The 18,221-nt window shown below is 37.1% G+C and overlaps 1 protein-coding gene across 3 annotated transcripts in view; it reads left to right on the forward strand.

The window, feature by feature from the left end:
• Positions 1-3,066: 3,066 nt before the first annotated feature.
• Positions 3,067-18,221, forward strand: part of Ntmt (N-terminal methyltransferase) — a 106,267-nt gene continuing 91,112 nt past the window's right edge. For all 3 annotated transcript variants that reach the window (XM_090396501.1, XM_090396500.1, XM_090396502.1), the window contains exon 1: positions 3,067-3,491. In XM_090396501.1, coding sequence (XP_090252627.1) covers positions 3,342-3,491 — 150 coding nt within the window. In that variant the 5' untranslated portion in view covers positions 3,067-3,341. The remainder of the gene's footprint in view (positions 3,492-18,221) is intronic.

Consider the following 18,221-nt stretch of genomic DNA (forward strand, 5'->3'; position numbering starts at 1 on the left):
AAAATTGTCATCCCTTATCCGTTCTACTAAAGACCAACCTCCCCCCTAGACCTACTGGTGTATACCAGGTCCCTTGCAGCTGTAAGCTGTCCTACTTTGGCCAAACAGGCAGGAGAGCAAATATCAGAATTTCAGAACACAAGGACTACATCCTTTTTCACCAATACAGCCACTCTGGTCTTGCTGATCATGTGCTGGTTACCTGCCATAGAATACGGTGGAAGAAAGCCAGGATAATGCACTGTAGCAAATACAGATATCAAAGGCTTTTCATGGAATCAGCTTCAGCCCTAAGAAACGATCCAAACCTCAACAAATTTGGCTGCATGAGACTTTCTCAAATTTGGGAAACCTACATCAGAAGACCTGCAGCCCAATCTCCATGAATACCAGCATTGCCCGCTAGAGGACACCATCAGGACTTTAGAAGAAATAATAGCTTCCTACTTCTTCCTCACTTACTGTTTTGTTGAGCCTGCGTGGACGTGTCTTGTACTTAAGTTCTTGAAAAAAGGCAACGTGACGTTGCCGAAATATTGAAATATATTAAAATTTATTTTAATATATATCCTAGAACGTTGTAATTTCCTTAAATTATATGGTGAAAATGCATAACCAACGTCTAAGCCTTTACACGAGAATTGCTAAATTATTATGTTTAGCAAAATCCTCATATGCACGAGACTTTTTTATCAGTTCATTGTGTTTGTCAAAGAGTTTGTGGACAAGATCTACTAAGCTGGTTTTTATAGTCTCTAAACCGTTTTCTATTAGTATATTTAAAGAATTCAAATTATTGGACTCTCCTTTATTTTTTTGTCTGTTCAGTTCGTTACCTGATTCTATCTCTGGTAAAATCGGCAGCACCGTGTATGGCAGTGTTTTTTTGTTCTCCCTACAAAATATGCAGTTCCGTTCCTAACGTTTTGCATTGGATTTATATTGACAGGTTGTTTCTGAAAGGCAGCAACATGCAAAGTGAAGATTCCTATGGCATTTCCGTCAGGTTATATGATTTCCATCGAATGGAAAATCCTGCATGCATTTGATGCACTTCATGACTCTCCTTTCTTCCCTTGAGCAACAGTAGTGTGACCGTAAAGATGGCGACGTCCTTTGTTCATCGCTCGTTGTTGACTACGGTCCATTTTTTTCATTTTTCTGCACTAAAAAAATTATGTCACTGTCTTCGGCATGACAAGTAGAATTACTTTTGAACACTTTCAAATTAAAAATAAGAGTTTAGAACTACATTAAAACTACAAAATCGAGAACAGCCATATCACTGTGTGCCATTTTGTATGCCTACACAACGCCCTCTCAAATAATAATAATACCTTCAGTGCATATGTTTTGGTTAAAAGGTCAATAATCCGACCAAAGGAGTAGGACATAGAATTTTCGAACATGATCCCAGTTAGCATTGTTATAATGCCAGACAATGTTTGATTGAAATTATCTGTGTGAGCGTTTTTCAATGAGACGAAATAAGTAATGGGTGTCTGAATTACATTTAGGACATAAACACATTCACAATGTAATTTGAATGTCACTATTGGGAAGAAATCTAGGATTTTTTGGAATGGTTGGAGTTATCCGATAGATATGTGAAGAATTTGTATGAGCTTCTCAGTGTTGGCAAATATTTCTAAGCAGTGCATACAAAATAATCTAAAATTGTCATTTTCGTCCGTCATGTGATAATCATAACTCTGCATATGGCAATTAGCACAAGCAATCAGACTTCTGCTCTGAGTTCTCATTCTTAAGAAATAAATTCCTCATTTATAATTATTAAGTTTTACTGTTTATGCTAAAGAATCCAAAAGTCACTGGCTAAGGAACAAGGCCCTTCTGTATAAGAAATGGTATTGAAAAATGAATAGTTCCTTGTTCAGGAATACTTATTAGAGAACCAAGCCTTGGATATAGATTTTTTGGCATGTGTGAGTATGTAGATGGTAGAGTGAGGATAAAACCTTCATTTCAGTTATATTTCGTTTATTCAATCAGTGGAGGTTCTTACATCAGAGACCTGAAGCAGTAGTCATACCACTAGAAGGAGGAGTAGAAGACACAGAGATCGTTATATTTGGCACCCTTTATGCCAGAGGACACCACTCTACGAAAGACTACGTACAGGTTGTTCTAAAGTATACGAAACTTGGCTCAGCTCGTGATGTGAGTTTCTATGGGGAAAAAGGATATTCATACTGTATTTGTATCAGGAAAACGCTTAAAAACGCAATATTTGTTTGGGGAAGGTGCTTGTTTACAAACGGCTAGTGGTTTTGGCAAGATGATAGGTATTGGCATGTGTTCTTTAGGAAGGCGCTATATATGTTACGGCGTTGCTTTTGGGGAATACCTTAAGGATCCCTGCCTGCTTGATTATTGGAACAGAAGTGAAAAAAAAAAAGTGCCGTCATATCGCGGTCCTTAACCCTAACACAATATATTCATTGTCTGAAAAAATGCGGTTTTAAGTCGATTTTTTTTAAAAAAGCTTACGGGACGGAAATCCCGTGTTTCCGAGGGAAAAAAAAGTAAATCAAAGAGGGTCAGATTCAAAGTTTTGCATTCTCTGAGAAATCAGTATATATGAATATACAAGTGTCTTCCTTGTGGTGAAAGAAAATGTGCAAAGTATAGTTTGGGCAGCAGTCGTTGAGCTCGCCAGTCGAAGTTCCTTTAGGAACAATAAGTCTGGTTTTGATGACTAGGTGGTGCTGCACATTGTTTAAGTTGTTAGTGAGGTTTCAAATGTTCACGAAACTGATGTGAAACTTTTTTGCGTGTATGAAGATTATTAATGTGTTTTGTTGCATTTTTTTTAATTTTTAGTTTTTTATCCTTTTTTGGAAATGTTTTAATAAAGGATTTAATATTAAATCAAATAAATTATAAATAAGTATAATAAAAGCGAATAAATTTTAAAGGTGATATATGTGTGTCCAATTCTCTATTTTCATCTATATATATACACACACTCACACAGAGGGATTGGTGATGGTGATTTAGCTATAGAGGGCAGTTTGAAATGGAATTTGTCGGTTGCGATTTGTGTTAAGGTTTTCTTGGGTTATTTTAGGTTTCATTTCGGAGATGCTAAATAATTGGATTTTTATTCGTGTTTTTTACGTGATAAAGATGAACATATTTAAATAAAGTCGCACATTAATACATATTGTTTCAATTTATTACGAAGCAGAACATGTTATATTTTTAATGGTTTGAAATGAGACCTGCGTTCAGTTGTTCTTTCAGCTGAACCACACGTGTGTTTGCTAGTTCGATAGAATATAGTTTAATTGTTGCTATATTTCTTAGACATCTGAAACATGTCCTTAACTGATAATCAGTTTTACAGCAAAGGGAAAGCATATTGGGAGATGGTTCCGGCCACTGTTGATGGTATGCTAGGAGGGTTTTCTAATATTTCAAATATTGATATCCAAGCGTCCTCGAGATTTTTGAGTGCATTTTTGCAGGTACGTTAAATTTTATGTTTGAGTGAATGTTGTTGATAAAGTAAAATGGTAATGTAATAGTTTTCTTTATAGCTTTTCCTTTCGTATGAAATTGAAACCTGTTAGTCTTATCTGCAGATAGAACTAATAGGCCTTTTCCTCCTTTATAGACGACACACACACACACACACACACACACACTTTTCTCTCTCTCTCTCTCTCTCCCCTTGGTGATTAATTTAAAGGATAATAATTGCTTTGAATATATGAGGCAATATTTCGTGATTGTGACCCGATAATTCCATCCGACTTCTTTATTTCCATTTACTTTCCTACGAGATTTTCTTATAAATTATTGAACTATATTATATATAATTTGAAACTGCTCAATTTTCGTGAAATGAAACATTCAGATAAAATTCCATGCTGAATTTTGATGTTGAGTCTGTGTTCTTGTTATATCTGTGGAGGACAGCATGGGTTTAATGGTGTCTTTCTCTACCAGTTTGCTGACCTTTTAAAATAGTGATTGCATAGTTGTAGAAGGGGATTATATTATATATAATTTGAAACTGCTCAATTTTCGTGAAATGAAACATTCAGATAAAATTCCATGCTGAATTTTGATGTTGAGTCTGTGTTCTTGTTATATCTGTGGAGGACAGCATGGGTTTAATGGTGTCTTTCTCTACCAGTTTGCTGACCTTTTAAAATAGTGATTGCATAGTTGTAGAAGGGGAATGCATATACTACAATACTTTGGATTTTGGCAAGACATTTCACACAGGAAAATTTTATACAAACTCAGAGAGGTAAGTATGTAAAAATAAGCTTCTGTAATGGATAAGAGAATGACTGACCCATGGGTATCACAGAAATGTGTAGAGTTACTGATTGTAAGAGAGGGATAACTATTAGGGTAGCACAGGGATCTGCACTTGAACCATTGTTATTTCATGTGTATGTTAGTGACATTGGGGTTGGTCTGGGTAGTAATAGATGAAGTATTTGCTGCTAATGAAGTTAGGTGATAAAGAGACATTTCTGATACAGAATCCCTACAATCTTATCTGAATGGACTAGTTCTGTGGATGAATGAATGGCAGTTCAGTGTTATTAAGGAAATGCACTGGGGACATTGCAAGCAGATATTGTATAATAAAATTAGTTTAATCCTTTATCCAAGTGTGAGCAAACAAAGTTTGCGCCTGAAGTATCTTCAGGACTAGGGTAAAGTGATACAACACCAGGGCAACTCGTTGCAAAGGTGGAGAAAGCTACCAACACTCCTAACTCAGTATCTCCTATAATGAAACACATCTCCTTGCGGATATGTCTAATGTTATGCATTAAAGGAAGGGCCACTACCCAGACTAGTTTCGACCTTTATTGAGGTCTCTTCAGTGGGAGCCAGGCCCTAGTGGAAATACCAGGCAGAAGCATTAGCAAACTTTCAACATCTTTCTCTAAATCCAGAGTAATTTATTAAAAAAGGGTGGCACACCATTTGGCAACTCCTATAGGTAGAGATGACCTGCTAATGCTTCTGCCTGGTATTTCCACTAGGGCCTGGCTCCCACTGAAGAGACCTCAATAAAGGTCGAAACTAGTCTGGGTAGTGGCCCTTCCTTTAATGCATAACATTAGACATATCCGCAAGGAGATGTGTTTTGCATTATAGGAGATACTGAGTTAGGAGTGTTGGTAGCTTTCTCCACCTTTGCAACGAGTTGCCCTGGTGTTGTATCACTTTACCCTAGTCCTGAAGATACTTCAGGCGCAACCTTTGTTTGCTCACACTTGGATAAAGGATTAAACTAATTTTATTATACTCTAACCAAGTGAAAAAATAAACTTTCAAGCAGATATTGTGTTCATGCTAATTTGCTACAAGTGGCTCATTGCAGCTAGAGACCCACAGTGATGGTAGATAGAGAAGAAACAAAGTTTAGGGAGTACATTTCTGACATGATTAATAACTAGTTGTACTGTTGAAGCAACCACCTTTATTCCTTGTAGGAATAAAGAAGACAACATGATATCTGGCCTCTGGAATGTGAGGGTATATGTTTCCAAGCTTGAGCAATAGATGGAAGAGAAGAAATCATAGAAACATTTATGTTGGTTGGGGAAGTCATAGGATTATTATTATTTGTGTGGGCACTCCACAGAGGCAGACTCCTCATGGGAGACCCACTCTATCCATTAATGCATCTACTTAAACCTATTCACTGTTGGGGTGCTGGGAACCAATTTCACTCATTCACCAGTCTCCAAGAAAAGAACGTAGTCTGCACACCCTTACTAACCACACTCTTAGACAACTTCCAAGTGTGATCTCTTGTTTTCCCCCTACTCCCCATGTTTTGAAAATTTTCTTCAGTGTCAGTCATATAGTATCCCGTAAGTATCTTATAAGTGTCTATCATATCCCCTCTCCTCCACCTGTCAGCTAAGCTCTGCAGCTCATTATACCCTCGATCTATCCTCATAGGGGAACATTCCACAGACTTGTCACCACCTTAGTCACTCGTCTCTGAATCCTCTCCACTATCGTCTCATCTACAAGAAACACCGACTGCCAATCTGTGCAGAGTAGTCAACATGTGGCTGAATCATAGCCTTATAAAGAGGGATAATAACTTCCCTATCTTTACTTGTCATTGTGCTCTTTGGCATCCAAGTAATCCTTTGATATATATACAGTATATATATTTTTTTTGTGTGTGTGTGTTGAGGCCATATACGAGAGGTTAGTTGATCAACCTTTAGTACCATGTATGGAGTGGGTTGGGAAAGGAGTAACTTATTCACATTTGATTTAAATGACTGTATATTGTATTCCTTAGGGAAGACTGTTCCACAGTACAGCAGTTGCACGGATGGCAGAGAAAAAGAAACTTTATCTGTGTTTCAGGGTGCACAGTGAAGGGATGTTGAGCAGCAGCTGCACATGTTCCAATGAGCTTAGTACTAAGTGGAGGAATTATTGATCTATTTCAGATGAACGTTTCCAATGGAAATATTTGTAGAATACACATTGCGGAAACCAGACGTCTGTATGAAAGTGGGGGAGTTGGTAAGAGATGGGTCATTAATAAGTCTAATTGCTCTCCTCTGTGTTGAGAAATCCTAGGTTTTTAGAAGCTGAGAGAGTATATGCCAGGAGAATCTTGATGTAAGGATAATTCCAAGAAGAGAAACTTCAAATTGTCTGGGAATTTGAGTGTTGTCAAAAATAATACTAGGAGAAAATGGTTCTTTTTTTATGAGAAGACACTACTGGATTTTATTAGCATTGAAATTGACTAAGTTATCTGAACCCCATTGAAAGATGGCTTGGAGATCAGAATTGAGCGTGGTGGTGGTTGATGTTCTGTAGGTTGAGGCCAGTTTTGTAGAGTAAAGTTTATAAAATGAAAGTGAGGAGTGCAATGTGCTGTCATCTACAAAACTGTGTATTGGGTTGGAGGTCAGCTAAAGTAGGTCATTGATATATAGCAGGAAGAGGGTTGGTGAGATGTCAGAACCTTGTGGAACCCCTGCCATTAGTTGAATGGTGAGGATAAGGAACCATCCACCACCACACATAGTATGCATCCAAACAGAAACCTGGCAATCCAACTACAGAAGTCTTGAGACAGACCAAAATATGGCAGCTAGTAAACCCTTGTGCCAGACCAGCTCAACTAGATACCAGAGATTCACCAAACTTCTCCATGGTATTTGTCCAGAGATGGGTGACATATGAGCATATCTCCTGTTGATTGGCTGTGATGGAATCCATACTGGCAGTCGTTTATTAGGTGGGTACTTTCAAGATAGCTCCTCTCACTGTTTGCTAACCCTGTCTTCCCTCCTGATCCCATACTCACACCATCCGACTGGCATTAGACAATGAAAATATATTCTTCACTATTCAAACACTTCTCGCACATTATAAGATCATTACAACAATGAAAACAACTGAAAAAATTAAATATTTTAATAGGAGTAACCACCTTTTATTGATGCCAGCATAATTTGAACCCCATTATGTAAATATTTTGCTCTATATTTAAAACTTAGCACACAACGATGGAATTGTCAGGTTATTTAAACAGTCAGATGTTTAAAAATGTTCAAACTTCAACAATGAGATATAATCGATATCATACGAATTTCAATTCATTGCCTGAAGTTTGATTTGAAGTAGGTTTCTATTCAGTACGGTGGGTTTGAAGTCCAGTGTTTTTATTAGCAAAAACTTGTTCAGTTCTTCATCAAATAGATTATTTGGATTTTCCTTTTAAAACATGGACAAGTAGCAAGAAAAACTGTCTAAATTTAAATTTGATTCTAAATCAGGGGATAAAAAAGGAACTGAAATAATATTTTCAGCAGTGACAATAAATAATAATAAAATAAGAAATCAACTACAAACTCCCTTCATGAATGGACTCCTTTTGACAAAAGGAAAATCGAAACATTTATCAGCTACAGATTTTACTATTTCTAAAGAGTTAATTAATTTAGCAAAATAAGGTAGTAATATCATAAAATGCCCTAAATAGAGTGAAACGAAAGCAAATAAAAATTTAGTACTTTTTTTTTTTTTTTTCCAGATTTAGTACCTTTTTCCTGTATAAGTTGATACAAAAATTTTTGCTGGGTTGTTACCCTGTTGGGGTACATTTACCATTTTCAATTATGTATGCATTGGAAGCAAGGTGTGAGGCCAGGAGATTGGCTTTTTTCTCTAGGTGATAATGCAGTAGAGCATCTAGGTATGATAGGGTGGGAATAATATTGAGCAGAAGTTACGACCAATTGCTTTGCCGAGAGATCAAAAGGCTCAGCTGACATTTGAACAGGCTGCTAATTTCCTGCTTTTTGCTCTTTCAAACTCTGTTTTGGAAGCATTGATTATTATTTTATTTATTTATTTATTTTTTTTTTTGGCTAATTCTTGCAATATGTCCTTTGAATTTCAAATCTCTATCCCCCATCACGCCCAGAACCCTAGTGTCATCAATTTCCTGTAAACTAGTACCATCATTATGATACAAAGCACGTAATGTTTTCATCCCAAAGTGCAGTACCTTACATTTTATTGACAACCATTGTCCTTTGGTCACACTGCCAGCTTATTTAAACCATCTTGTAAAATATCTACATCCTTCATCAACTAATATCCTCCCTTGTTTTGCATCATCAGCAAACAACTGAATGTTCCCTTCAAAATCTTCTACTATATCATTAATATACAAATTAAAGCGTAGTGGTCCTTGTACAGAGCCCCAAGACACTCCCCTAGTTGCCCTCATTTGTCTTGATTCCACTCCATCATACACCACTGTCTAATGATCAGCTTCCTACCCCACCATGCCACCAGCCTCATATCCATTCCCATTTGCTTCAACTTATGTAATAGTTTTCCATGCGAATTCTGTCAAATGCCTTTGCAAAGTCCAACAGTATCATGATATAGCCATTTCCTATATTCAATTCTGCTGTCATCACCTTATAAAATGTGAATAAATTACTGAGGCAGGACCTGCCTTTTACAAAGCCATGCTGTTCACTATAAAATATCATATTCATATCCATTGAATCCTAAATTTTACTTTTCAGTATTCTAACCACCACTCCAGAGATACTAATTGGTCTCTAATTTGCTGCTTCTGTACTATCTCACCCTCTTTCTACTCCCTTGTAACCTTTTCAGAACTGAGACTTAGATTAATCAACTTTGTCAAAGGCACTTCCAGTTCACTTGCACATTCTCATAGCACACAATCAGACATACCATCTATGCCCACTGCTGTATTCACACAGATATTTTTCAAAACTGAGTACTTCCAGTTTATCTACCTCGATGCTTGCATCAGTGTCACCTCAGTAACTGCAAAGTCACCGCCTAGACGATATATCCTTGCAAAGTGATCACTTAGTAACAACTATTTCTTGTGCTTCTGCACTTTCCTACCATCAGCACTGAGTAAAGTTATCTTTCCATAATCATTTCTTCTCTTGCTTGCTACATAGCGAAAAAACTTAATATAGACACAAGTGGGATTTTATAGCGCATGGAATGTAGTGCAAAGAACTAGTGGTATAATTGGAAAGCATGCGAGATCCAGGTTCTTCTCGTAGTGAGTGTCGAATGGGTTACAGATGCCGTGCATGCCTATTCATTAAATGCTTTTAAAGAATGATATGTATTTATGCACTGTATGATGTGGAAGATGACCTTGATGAGCTTTTGACTCCTTGGATTAGCCCATATAAAAATAATTATGATTATTTTACCTTTCTATATCATGAATGAAAACCTCACACTTGGTTAACCTTTATGAATATAAAGATGATGGCTCTACATATGAAGTGCAATATGACATGACTTCTGATTCATTCACTACCAGTCGGATTTTAACTTTAGATCACAGGCTGAAAGCTGTTAAGATAATAACAGAAGATAATAAATAATAAAATATTGAAGAATAATAAATAAAAATTAGGAATATAAGATTCTTTTTGTATTTCCCTTTGATATATGACAAGCCAATGAATAACCTTGAACTTTAACCTCATATTCTTGTTATCAACCTTTTGCATCCCACTGCTGAGGTCACTACAGTTTTCTCTACCTTTCATCACATGACCATCCTCATTCATTTCTTTCGTGTTGTTCTTATCATCTCATCTCATCATGTGTCTTTGACTCTCTTGCTTGCTCTGAGAATCCAAACTGTAGTAAGGCCTGGCTGCCTATTATTTAACATCCTGGTTACATCATCAATTCAGATAAAGTCATTTTTAATTCTGGAAGACAATCTATGAAGATGAGTGTACATTATAAAGGAAATTAGAGATTATTGCTTAATTCACCATCCATCGATACTGAAGAATCTAACATAATCATGTTTTCATTTCATGTATGATTTTGTTTGCTTGGTTTCTCAAATAAGAAATCATTTTATTGTTTAATGTTTCATTCAGTTGATGGTTTGGTTAAATTTGCATAGAAAAAATTCCTTCAAAGAATATAAATTTTAAGATGCATATCTACTTTTCTGTCAGCTAGAAAACTTCAATAAATGATTCAGCAAAAATTACACGATAACCACAATGAAAGTACAAATATTTCTTCCCGAAAATAAAAGGAATTCATTGGTGTGTGGAAACAACAAGCAAATCAATGAGTAGGAATACAAGAAGGTATATAAAACAATTGCTTTACCTATTAAGAACAGCTGCTATGTTCTAGAAAATGTTTGTAATAGATTTCACGGTTTGATGTAAACACAGATGATTAAGAAAATAACTATTTATTAACTTAAAAGCTGATATTATATCCAGCATCTTCAGAGCACACAACACAAAGTTTGTTACAAATGCAAAACAACCACAATCTGGTGTAACAGTGGGGCTAGTAAAAGTAATTGCAGTGTGCAACACAAGACTAAAGTCCTAATAAAGTGCCATCTAGGTTTAAAAAATAAATAAATAAATTCAAAGTTTTGAAATAGTAGTCCAAATGATAGTCTTAGAAAGGTTGAAAAAATGAAATAAAATAAAAGTAATAAATGTTAATATGGTCTTAAGATGACAGTCTCCCAAATCTTTGGTAGATTTATAAAGCCATACTTGTTAAGGTTTGGAGTATGTTTTAAGGCTTCTGTTGATTCCAGGAACAACCTCTCTGACTTGTAGAAGCTTCTGTGCATTACTTTTGTTTCTTTCCAATTGATCCTGTGTGCAGGGGTATCCAAAGCATGGTCTGCCAGACCCGACTTGACATAGTGAAATATCCACGCATATATTCTAGAAAAGAATATTAAAATCTATTAAAATGATTTTTGGTACACCCCTGAGAGTATGTGTCAGGAATTTGATGACGTGACATAAGACCAAACCTTTCTTTGAAAAGGTATTCATATTTGAAACTGCCTCTATGGAGAAGATGAGCTCATCCCATAGGATATTATGTTCAGTATCAATGCTGTGCTGATGAACTTGAGGCTTCAGGTATTTGATGTAGTATTGATGTTTGTTGATTTTTTTTTTTTTTGCAAAAAACAGCCTGTGTGTTTCCAAAGTATGTCAATCACATTCACAAGGGATTGGGTGTTTACTCAATCCCTTGTGACATTTTGCCTTTTGTAGATCGTAACAGATGAGAAATTTTGTTGATAGGAAAATTTGGAATTAGGGTGAAACTTCTTCGTAATTCTACTCATGGATTCAGAGATACCAGAAATATATGGAATTAGAACCCTGCAGTTTGTTGACAAATGTTGAATTTATGTTACAGTATTAGAGTCAGTAAATGATTATTTTAACTCATAAGTCATTTATATGGACTTGATAAAAACTAGGTGTTAGATTATGTTTATGCTCTGTAGAACATCACCACATTACATATTAGAAGTTTTAAGTGGCTAATGCCTTGTTTATTCTCCAAAGTACAACAGTGAGCCTCCCTCAGTGAGTCCTTGACTCCCAGGAGGTCTCAGATAATAATAATAACAATATCTTTCTTTTTCATGCAGCGTGAATGACATGTCGGACATACTGTGGAAACCTTCTTCCATTTGAGGGCATGGCAGTTTTGTACATAGGGATGAACCTGATTGTAATGCATCTGGAACGTGCCCACATCCTACATCTTTTGCAGAAAAGGGAGAGATGAAAACATCTTTAATATAAAGGAGAATGACATCAAACTTTGGATTTATTGCTTTGATGTCATTCTCCTTTAAATAATGCTTAGAGATAGCAGGGTTCCCTATCACATCCCAGAAACTTGAATTTTTCATTATGCTGAACAGGGAAACTGTCCTCATAGCCTGAGTTGCTTCTTAAATCCAAAAACAACTAGCAGCCAATCTGAAATAATGGAGATCAGCCTCTCACCATCCGGAGAATGTCCTTTGTACTACAGTTAGTGCTTTGCTCTTCACATTTCCAGAGTATTCCATCGAGTCTAGAATCAATTGTTAGATCCAGTCAAATGCTTTGGAAATTGCTATTCTTTGGTGGTAGTCTGTCATCCTCCTCCTTTTGTAGGTACATTGTCAATTTTCTCTCACTAGTTAAGCAGTATGTTGTAGTTGATACCTGTTTCCCCTTCACACCCAGTGCAAGAGGAGTGTATTTGAGATTCTGTTCTGTTGTACATGCATAATTGACTTTGTCTCACTAATAACCCTATCCATATTTTTGTTGATGATAATGCACTGCACTTTGTTTCTCTTTTTCATTTGTCACACTTTGCAGTGGAGAAACATTCTGGGCTTCCTAATCTTTTATGATTATTGCTTTTAACTGAAATTTTTATACCATTATTCATTGGAGTTAGGATAACCTGGTTGCCTTCAATGCCACCAAAACCCTGTGTTGCATTGAATTAACTGTCTCATACAGAGGTAGCAGGGCTATTTCCTCATGAAAAATCAAAAGGGTATTCATTTTCCCTTATCTTTGATAATACCCATATTGTCAAACAACAGTCCAAAAAGAAATACCTGTAGCTTTTTTTTCCATGTTGATAACCTCCTTAACCTCTGAAAAACCTGATGTTCTTTTTTTGTTTTCATTTTTTGCTCAAGACACTACATCTATACAAATTATTATTATTACTCCCACAAGACCTCATGGAGTCAAAGACTCATCTGGGAGGTCCTTTTATCATACACACACAGCTCATCATACCGTGCCTTGAACACATTCAAACTCCTTGCAGACACCACAATCACGGGCAAGGCATTCCAATCATTTACAACTCTGCACGAAAAAAACCTGCCTCTCACCCCCCTACTCACACCCTCTTTACAGTTATACAGTTTCCAGGGATGACCTCTGATTCTCTCCCAATCTCCCACAATTTTCTGTAGAACTTCTCCAGCATTCATCCTATAACAACCGCTTACCAACTTAAGTCTCTGTCATATCTCCCCTCTTCCTCCTGTCCACCAGACTCTGCAAATTACATCTTCTCAATCTTTCCTCATACTCGACATTCCAGAGGTCAGATACCTTAGTCAATCGCCTTTGGACCCTTTCCAACATCTCTTCATCCTTCTGAAAACCAGGTGACCAAATCTGGGCATAATAGTCCATGTGTGGCCTAATCAAAGCCTTATACAACGAAACAAGAATCTCCCTACTTCTACACGTCAGTGTCCTCTGCATCATTCCCAGAAGCCTTTGTGTTGTCTTCACAATTTTGGCTATGTGTCCCCTAAATTTCAGATCCTTATCCACTATCACCCCCAGATCTCTTATTTCTTCCACCTCCAACAATATATCCTCACCAAGCATAAATTCTACATCCCATCTTTGTTTTCTAAATTTTAAAACCTTACATTTTGCAACATTGAACTCATATCCCCATTTCTGTGCCCAATCATTCAATTTATTCAAGTCTTCTTGTAAGGTCACAACATCTTCACTACCCTTCATGTTTTGTCCCAACTTTGCATCATCTGCAAACAACTGAATATCTCCATCCAAATCTTCACCTATATTGTTAATATACAAGTTAAACAGTAATGGCCCCAAAACAGACCCCTGAGGCACTCCACTAGTGACTTTCCTTTTCCTGGATATCGCTCCCCCATACACAACTTGTTGATATTTATCAGATAGCCAGTCTCCAATCCAATGCACTAATCTAATATCCAACCCCATCTGCTCTAGTTTGACTATCAATTTATCATTGATAAATTGATAGTCAAACTAGAGATAGAGTAGTTTGATAGAGTCAAACTACTCTATCAAAAGCCTTTGCAAAATCTAAGTATATTACTGTGTATCTTTCTCCTCTGTCCAAGGAAGCAGTCAATTTATTGTAATAAGTAAGTAGATTACTAAAACATGACCTCCCTTTAGCAAATTCATGCTGTCCATCAAAGATAATACCATTGTTGTCAACCCAACTCTGGATCCTAGTTCTCACAAGCTTCTCCAACAACTTAACCACAACACCTGACACATAGATAGGCCTATAGTTTGATGCTTAAGTTCGATCACCTCCTTTATAAAGTGGCACAATCTTGCCCTCCTTCCACTCGTTAGGGACTTGACTGAGTGCAAGACTCGTATTAAAAAAACATGTCAAGACAGGTGTCAACTCCCTGGCACATTCCTTCAGAATATGTGGCGATATATTGTCTCCAATCCAATGCACTAATCTAATATCCAATATCCCACAGCCTTATTAACATCTAGTTTACTCAACTCCCCATACCCCCTCTTGCTCACTTACAGTCAGTCTCTCCTCCCCTTCATCTACTGCTCTCAATCTCTCCATGAAGTTACATTCACAAAATCGAAAGACCTTTATGAATTGCTCATTAAGTATCTCCACCACACATTCTGCAACAGCTGTCTTTATACCATTTTCTTCAATCAATGTCATCCTTCCATAATCATTCTTTTGCTGGCTACATATCAAAAGAACTCCTTAGGATTCTTTTTGGCTTCATTAGCTAACTGCTGTTCATGCCTTCACCAACTAAGTCACCCTCCTTGCCTGGTCTTTGTAGACCTCATGGAATTGATTATTTCCACTTCTCTTATGCTGCCTCCACAATGCCCTCTTTCTCTGTATTACATGCTTAATCTCTTTATTCATCTATATCACACCTACCTTATTTAACCTTCTCACCCTTGGAATACACTTAGACATTGCATATACTAGATAGTTTTTGAAAATCCCCCCAAGCTGCATTGATCTCTTTTCCAGCTAACTCCTCATTCCATGCTACACCTGCAAGTTTTCTCCTGAGCTCTTCATAATCACCCCCCCCCTTGTAGTTCCACGTATACCCTTTTCTCACAGAGGTCCTCACACTGCTGGCAACCACCCAGGTAATCACCTCATGGTCACTCTCACCATGTGTATGAGGTGGATGATTTGACACCTCATTTATAATTACATCCTCTGATAAGATGACCAAATCCAAGACCCTCAATCCTCGCATGCCCTCTGTTACATACTGTCTGAGGTAGTTATCTCCCTAAAACTCAAGAAACTCATGTATATTATTTCTGGGAAAACTCCCATGTTTTTTCCCCTTCCCTATATAAAAAATCAAAGTAATATAATATATAACATATATATTATAATACTATATTATATAGGGTGGGGGAAAAGGTGAATATAGTAATATAATATATATGTTTATATATATATTACTGGAAAAAAACCCGGGCTTTTCTAATTTAATTCTCCCAAATTGACTACCCTCCCCCTCCACACACGCAGTAGTTTTTGGACATCGCAGAAAGAAGAAAAGCCACAACACCCAGTAAAAGGTATGTGTAAATTTCTCTTCCTTATGCTACATATACTTTTTGGTAAATTTACATCTACAATGCCCTAAGAATTCATGAGTAAATAGCCAAAGACATTTAAACATGGGCACTCCTAAACTGAAACAGACAAAATAGCCGTAATTATAATAATCAAGAAACTCATTTTCTTTACTTCCAGTTGCTATCTCATCATTCCAGTGTATATTGCCATAATTAAAATTGACCAAATCCTTTAGACTACTTTCCTCTTGGCAGATGCACCAAATGCTTGCCTTAAAATTCTTATTGCTGTTCAGAAGAGCATTTGACTAATCAATGATTTTCTTCTCTCAGCAGCTCACTTAATCATCTAAGAGTTGGAATGTTTCTGACTGTCTACCACTGAACTGACATTGTTCTTTAGCTTTCCTTATTAAGCCTGTTAAAATAGGTTGCTCAGTCTATTACAGTCCACCTGCAAATCTGAACCTGTTCCATTTCCTTTTCATTCTGTTGACCTTTATTGTCTAGCTCTTGCATATCTCACAAAGTGTTTTCCAGTTATACTCTACTGTTCAAGAAGAATATCGATAGATTGCTTTTCTCCAACCATCTTACATGGTTGTACCTATACCCATTAGTACCTATACAAGGGTGGTAGCAGACTGGAAGTGTCTAAATATAGCCAGTTTGTGTGTGATCAGTAGTTAAGATCTTGGAGAAATTAGTGAGGGACTGTATACAGCATTGGGCAGATTAGGGTAATGTTATCTGTGAGAGTCAACATGGATTTGTGAAGGGGTGCTCTTGTTTTAGTAATATGGTAGCCTTTTATAATAAAGTTACAAGAGCAGTAGATGAGGGAAAGGCATATACTGCCATTTTCTTGGATTTAGCAAAGCATTTGACAGGGTGCTACATGATAAGCTTATATTTAAGTTGCAGCATATGGGTCTGGATGTCAGATTGGTCAACTAGATTCAGGATTGGCTGTCTGATAGGTATCAAAGAGTTGTGTATGGTGGGTCAGTTTCAAGGAGGCAGAGGGTTACAAGTAGGGTCCCATAGGGCTCAGTACTGGGACCTATATTGTTTAACCTTTATATCAATGACATTGTCAGTGGATTGCAAGGGGATATTCAGTTGTTTGCGGATGATGCGAAACTGTGAAGGGTTATTAGTAATAGTGTAGATGTGGTAGCCATGCAAGAGGATTTGAATAAGCTAGATAGATGGGCAAATGAATGGGGGTGTTGGTTTAATGCCGCAAAATGTGAGGTCTTGAAGTTTGGGAAGCATCAATAGGACGCTGCATACCCTATTGGAGGCACTATACTGGAGGAAGTAGGATAGACAACAGATCTGGGGGTTGGTGATTGATAGAAACCTGAAATTTAGGGGACATATTGCAAAGGTGGTGAAGGTAACACAGAGGATTGCTGCAATTATGAGAAGAACACTGACCAGCAGAGATAAAAGATTTATCATTCCGTTGTATAAGATCAGACTGATCAGACCACACTTAGACTATTGTTCACAGATTTTGTTCCCAGATTTATCCCCTTCAAATCCCAGGATTTGAAGGGGATAAATTGACTATGGAAAGGGTACAAAGGCAGATAACAAAGATGGTTGAGGACTGTACAATGTTAGTTATGAGGATCAGCTGATGGAATGTGGACTGTAGAGTTTGGTGGATGGAAGATGGAGAGGTGATATGATTGAGAGTTTTAAACTGTTGAGAGGTGGTTACAGGGTTGACACTAGGGAGTTGTTTCGCTTGGTTGAACAGCGGGAAGGAGTGATGACAAGAGGCCATCCCTGGAAATTACAATAGGAAACTGTGAGCAAGAGAGTGAGGAGTGGTTTCTTTGCATGGAGGGTGGTTGAATCATGGAATGCATTGCCTGATAGAGTGGTGAGAGTGAGAGCGGTCAATGAGTTTAAGGAGTGGTATGATAGACTTTGCGTTTCCTAAGAGGGACTTCCCACAATGAGTCTTTTGACTCCATGGAGGCCTGAATAATAATAATAATGGCACTAATGCACTATAGATTCTGCAACCTCTTCAACCACCCCCTTTCGAGTCATCAGAATTCAAGAACAACCGGCCTACCAGTCCGGAATTTGGGGGTTTGGTGCCGTACTTGCCAGGGGGGCATAGCCCCCTAGTGTGTGTATATATATATATATATATATATATATATTTGTATTTGTATTTTTCCATTTATTTTTTACATCGTCTGGAAACCATTCTCTAGAGATCAAATCAAACATGGAACTGTGTTTGTATAGTAGGAAGAGGAATGATTGTGGAAGATTGATAATATCAGAACAAAGATTTGAGTAGAGTTTGAAAAAGTTTTTTACTTGGTTTTATTATTATTATGTGACACCTCCAGGGAGTCCAGAGACTCATTGAGGGAGAGTGTGCTAACAGCATCGAACAATTGATTCCCTTCCAACTGC

The sequence above is a fragment of the Typopeltis vanoorti genome, chromosome 8, assembly GCF_054136105.1.
Source record: "Typopeltis vanoorti isolate ZY-2024b chromosome 8, IOZ_Tvanoo_1.0, whole genome shotgun sequence".
Lineage (NCBI taxonomy): Eukaryota > Metazoa > Arthropoda > Arachnida > Uropygi > Thelyphonidae > Typopeltis > Typopeltis vanoorti.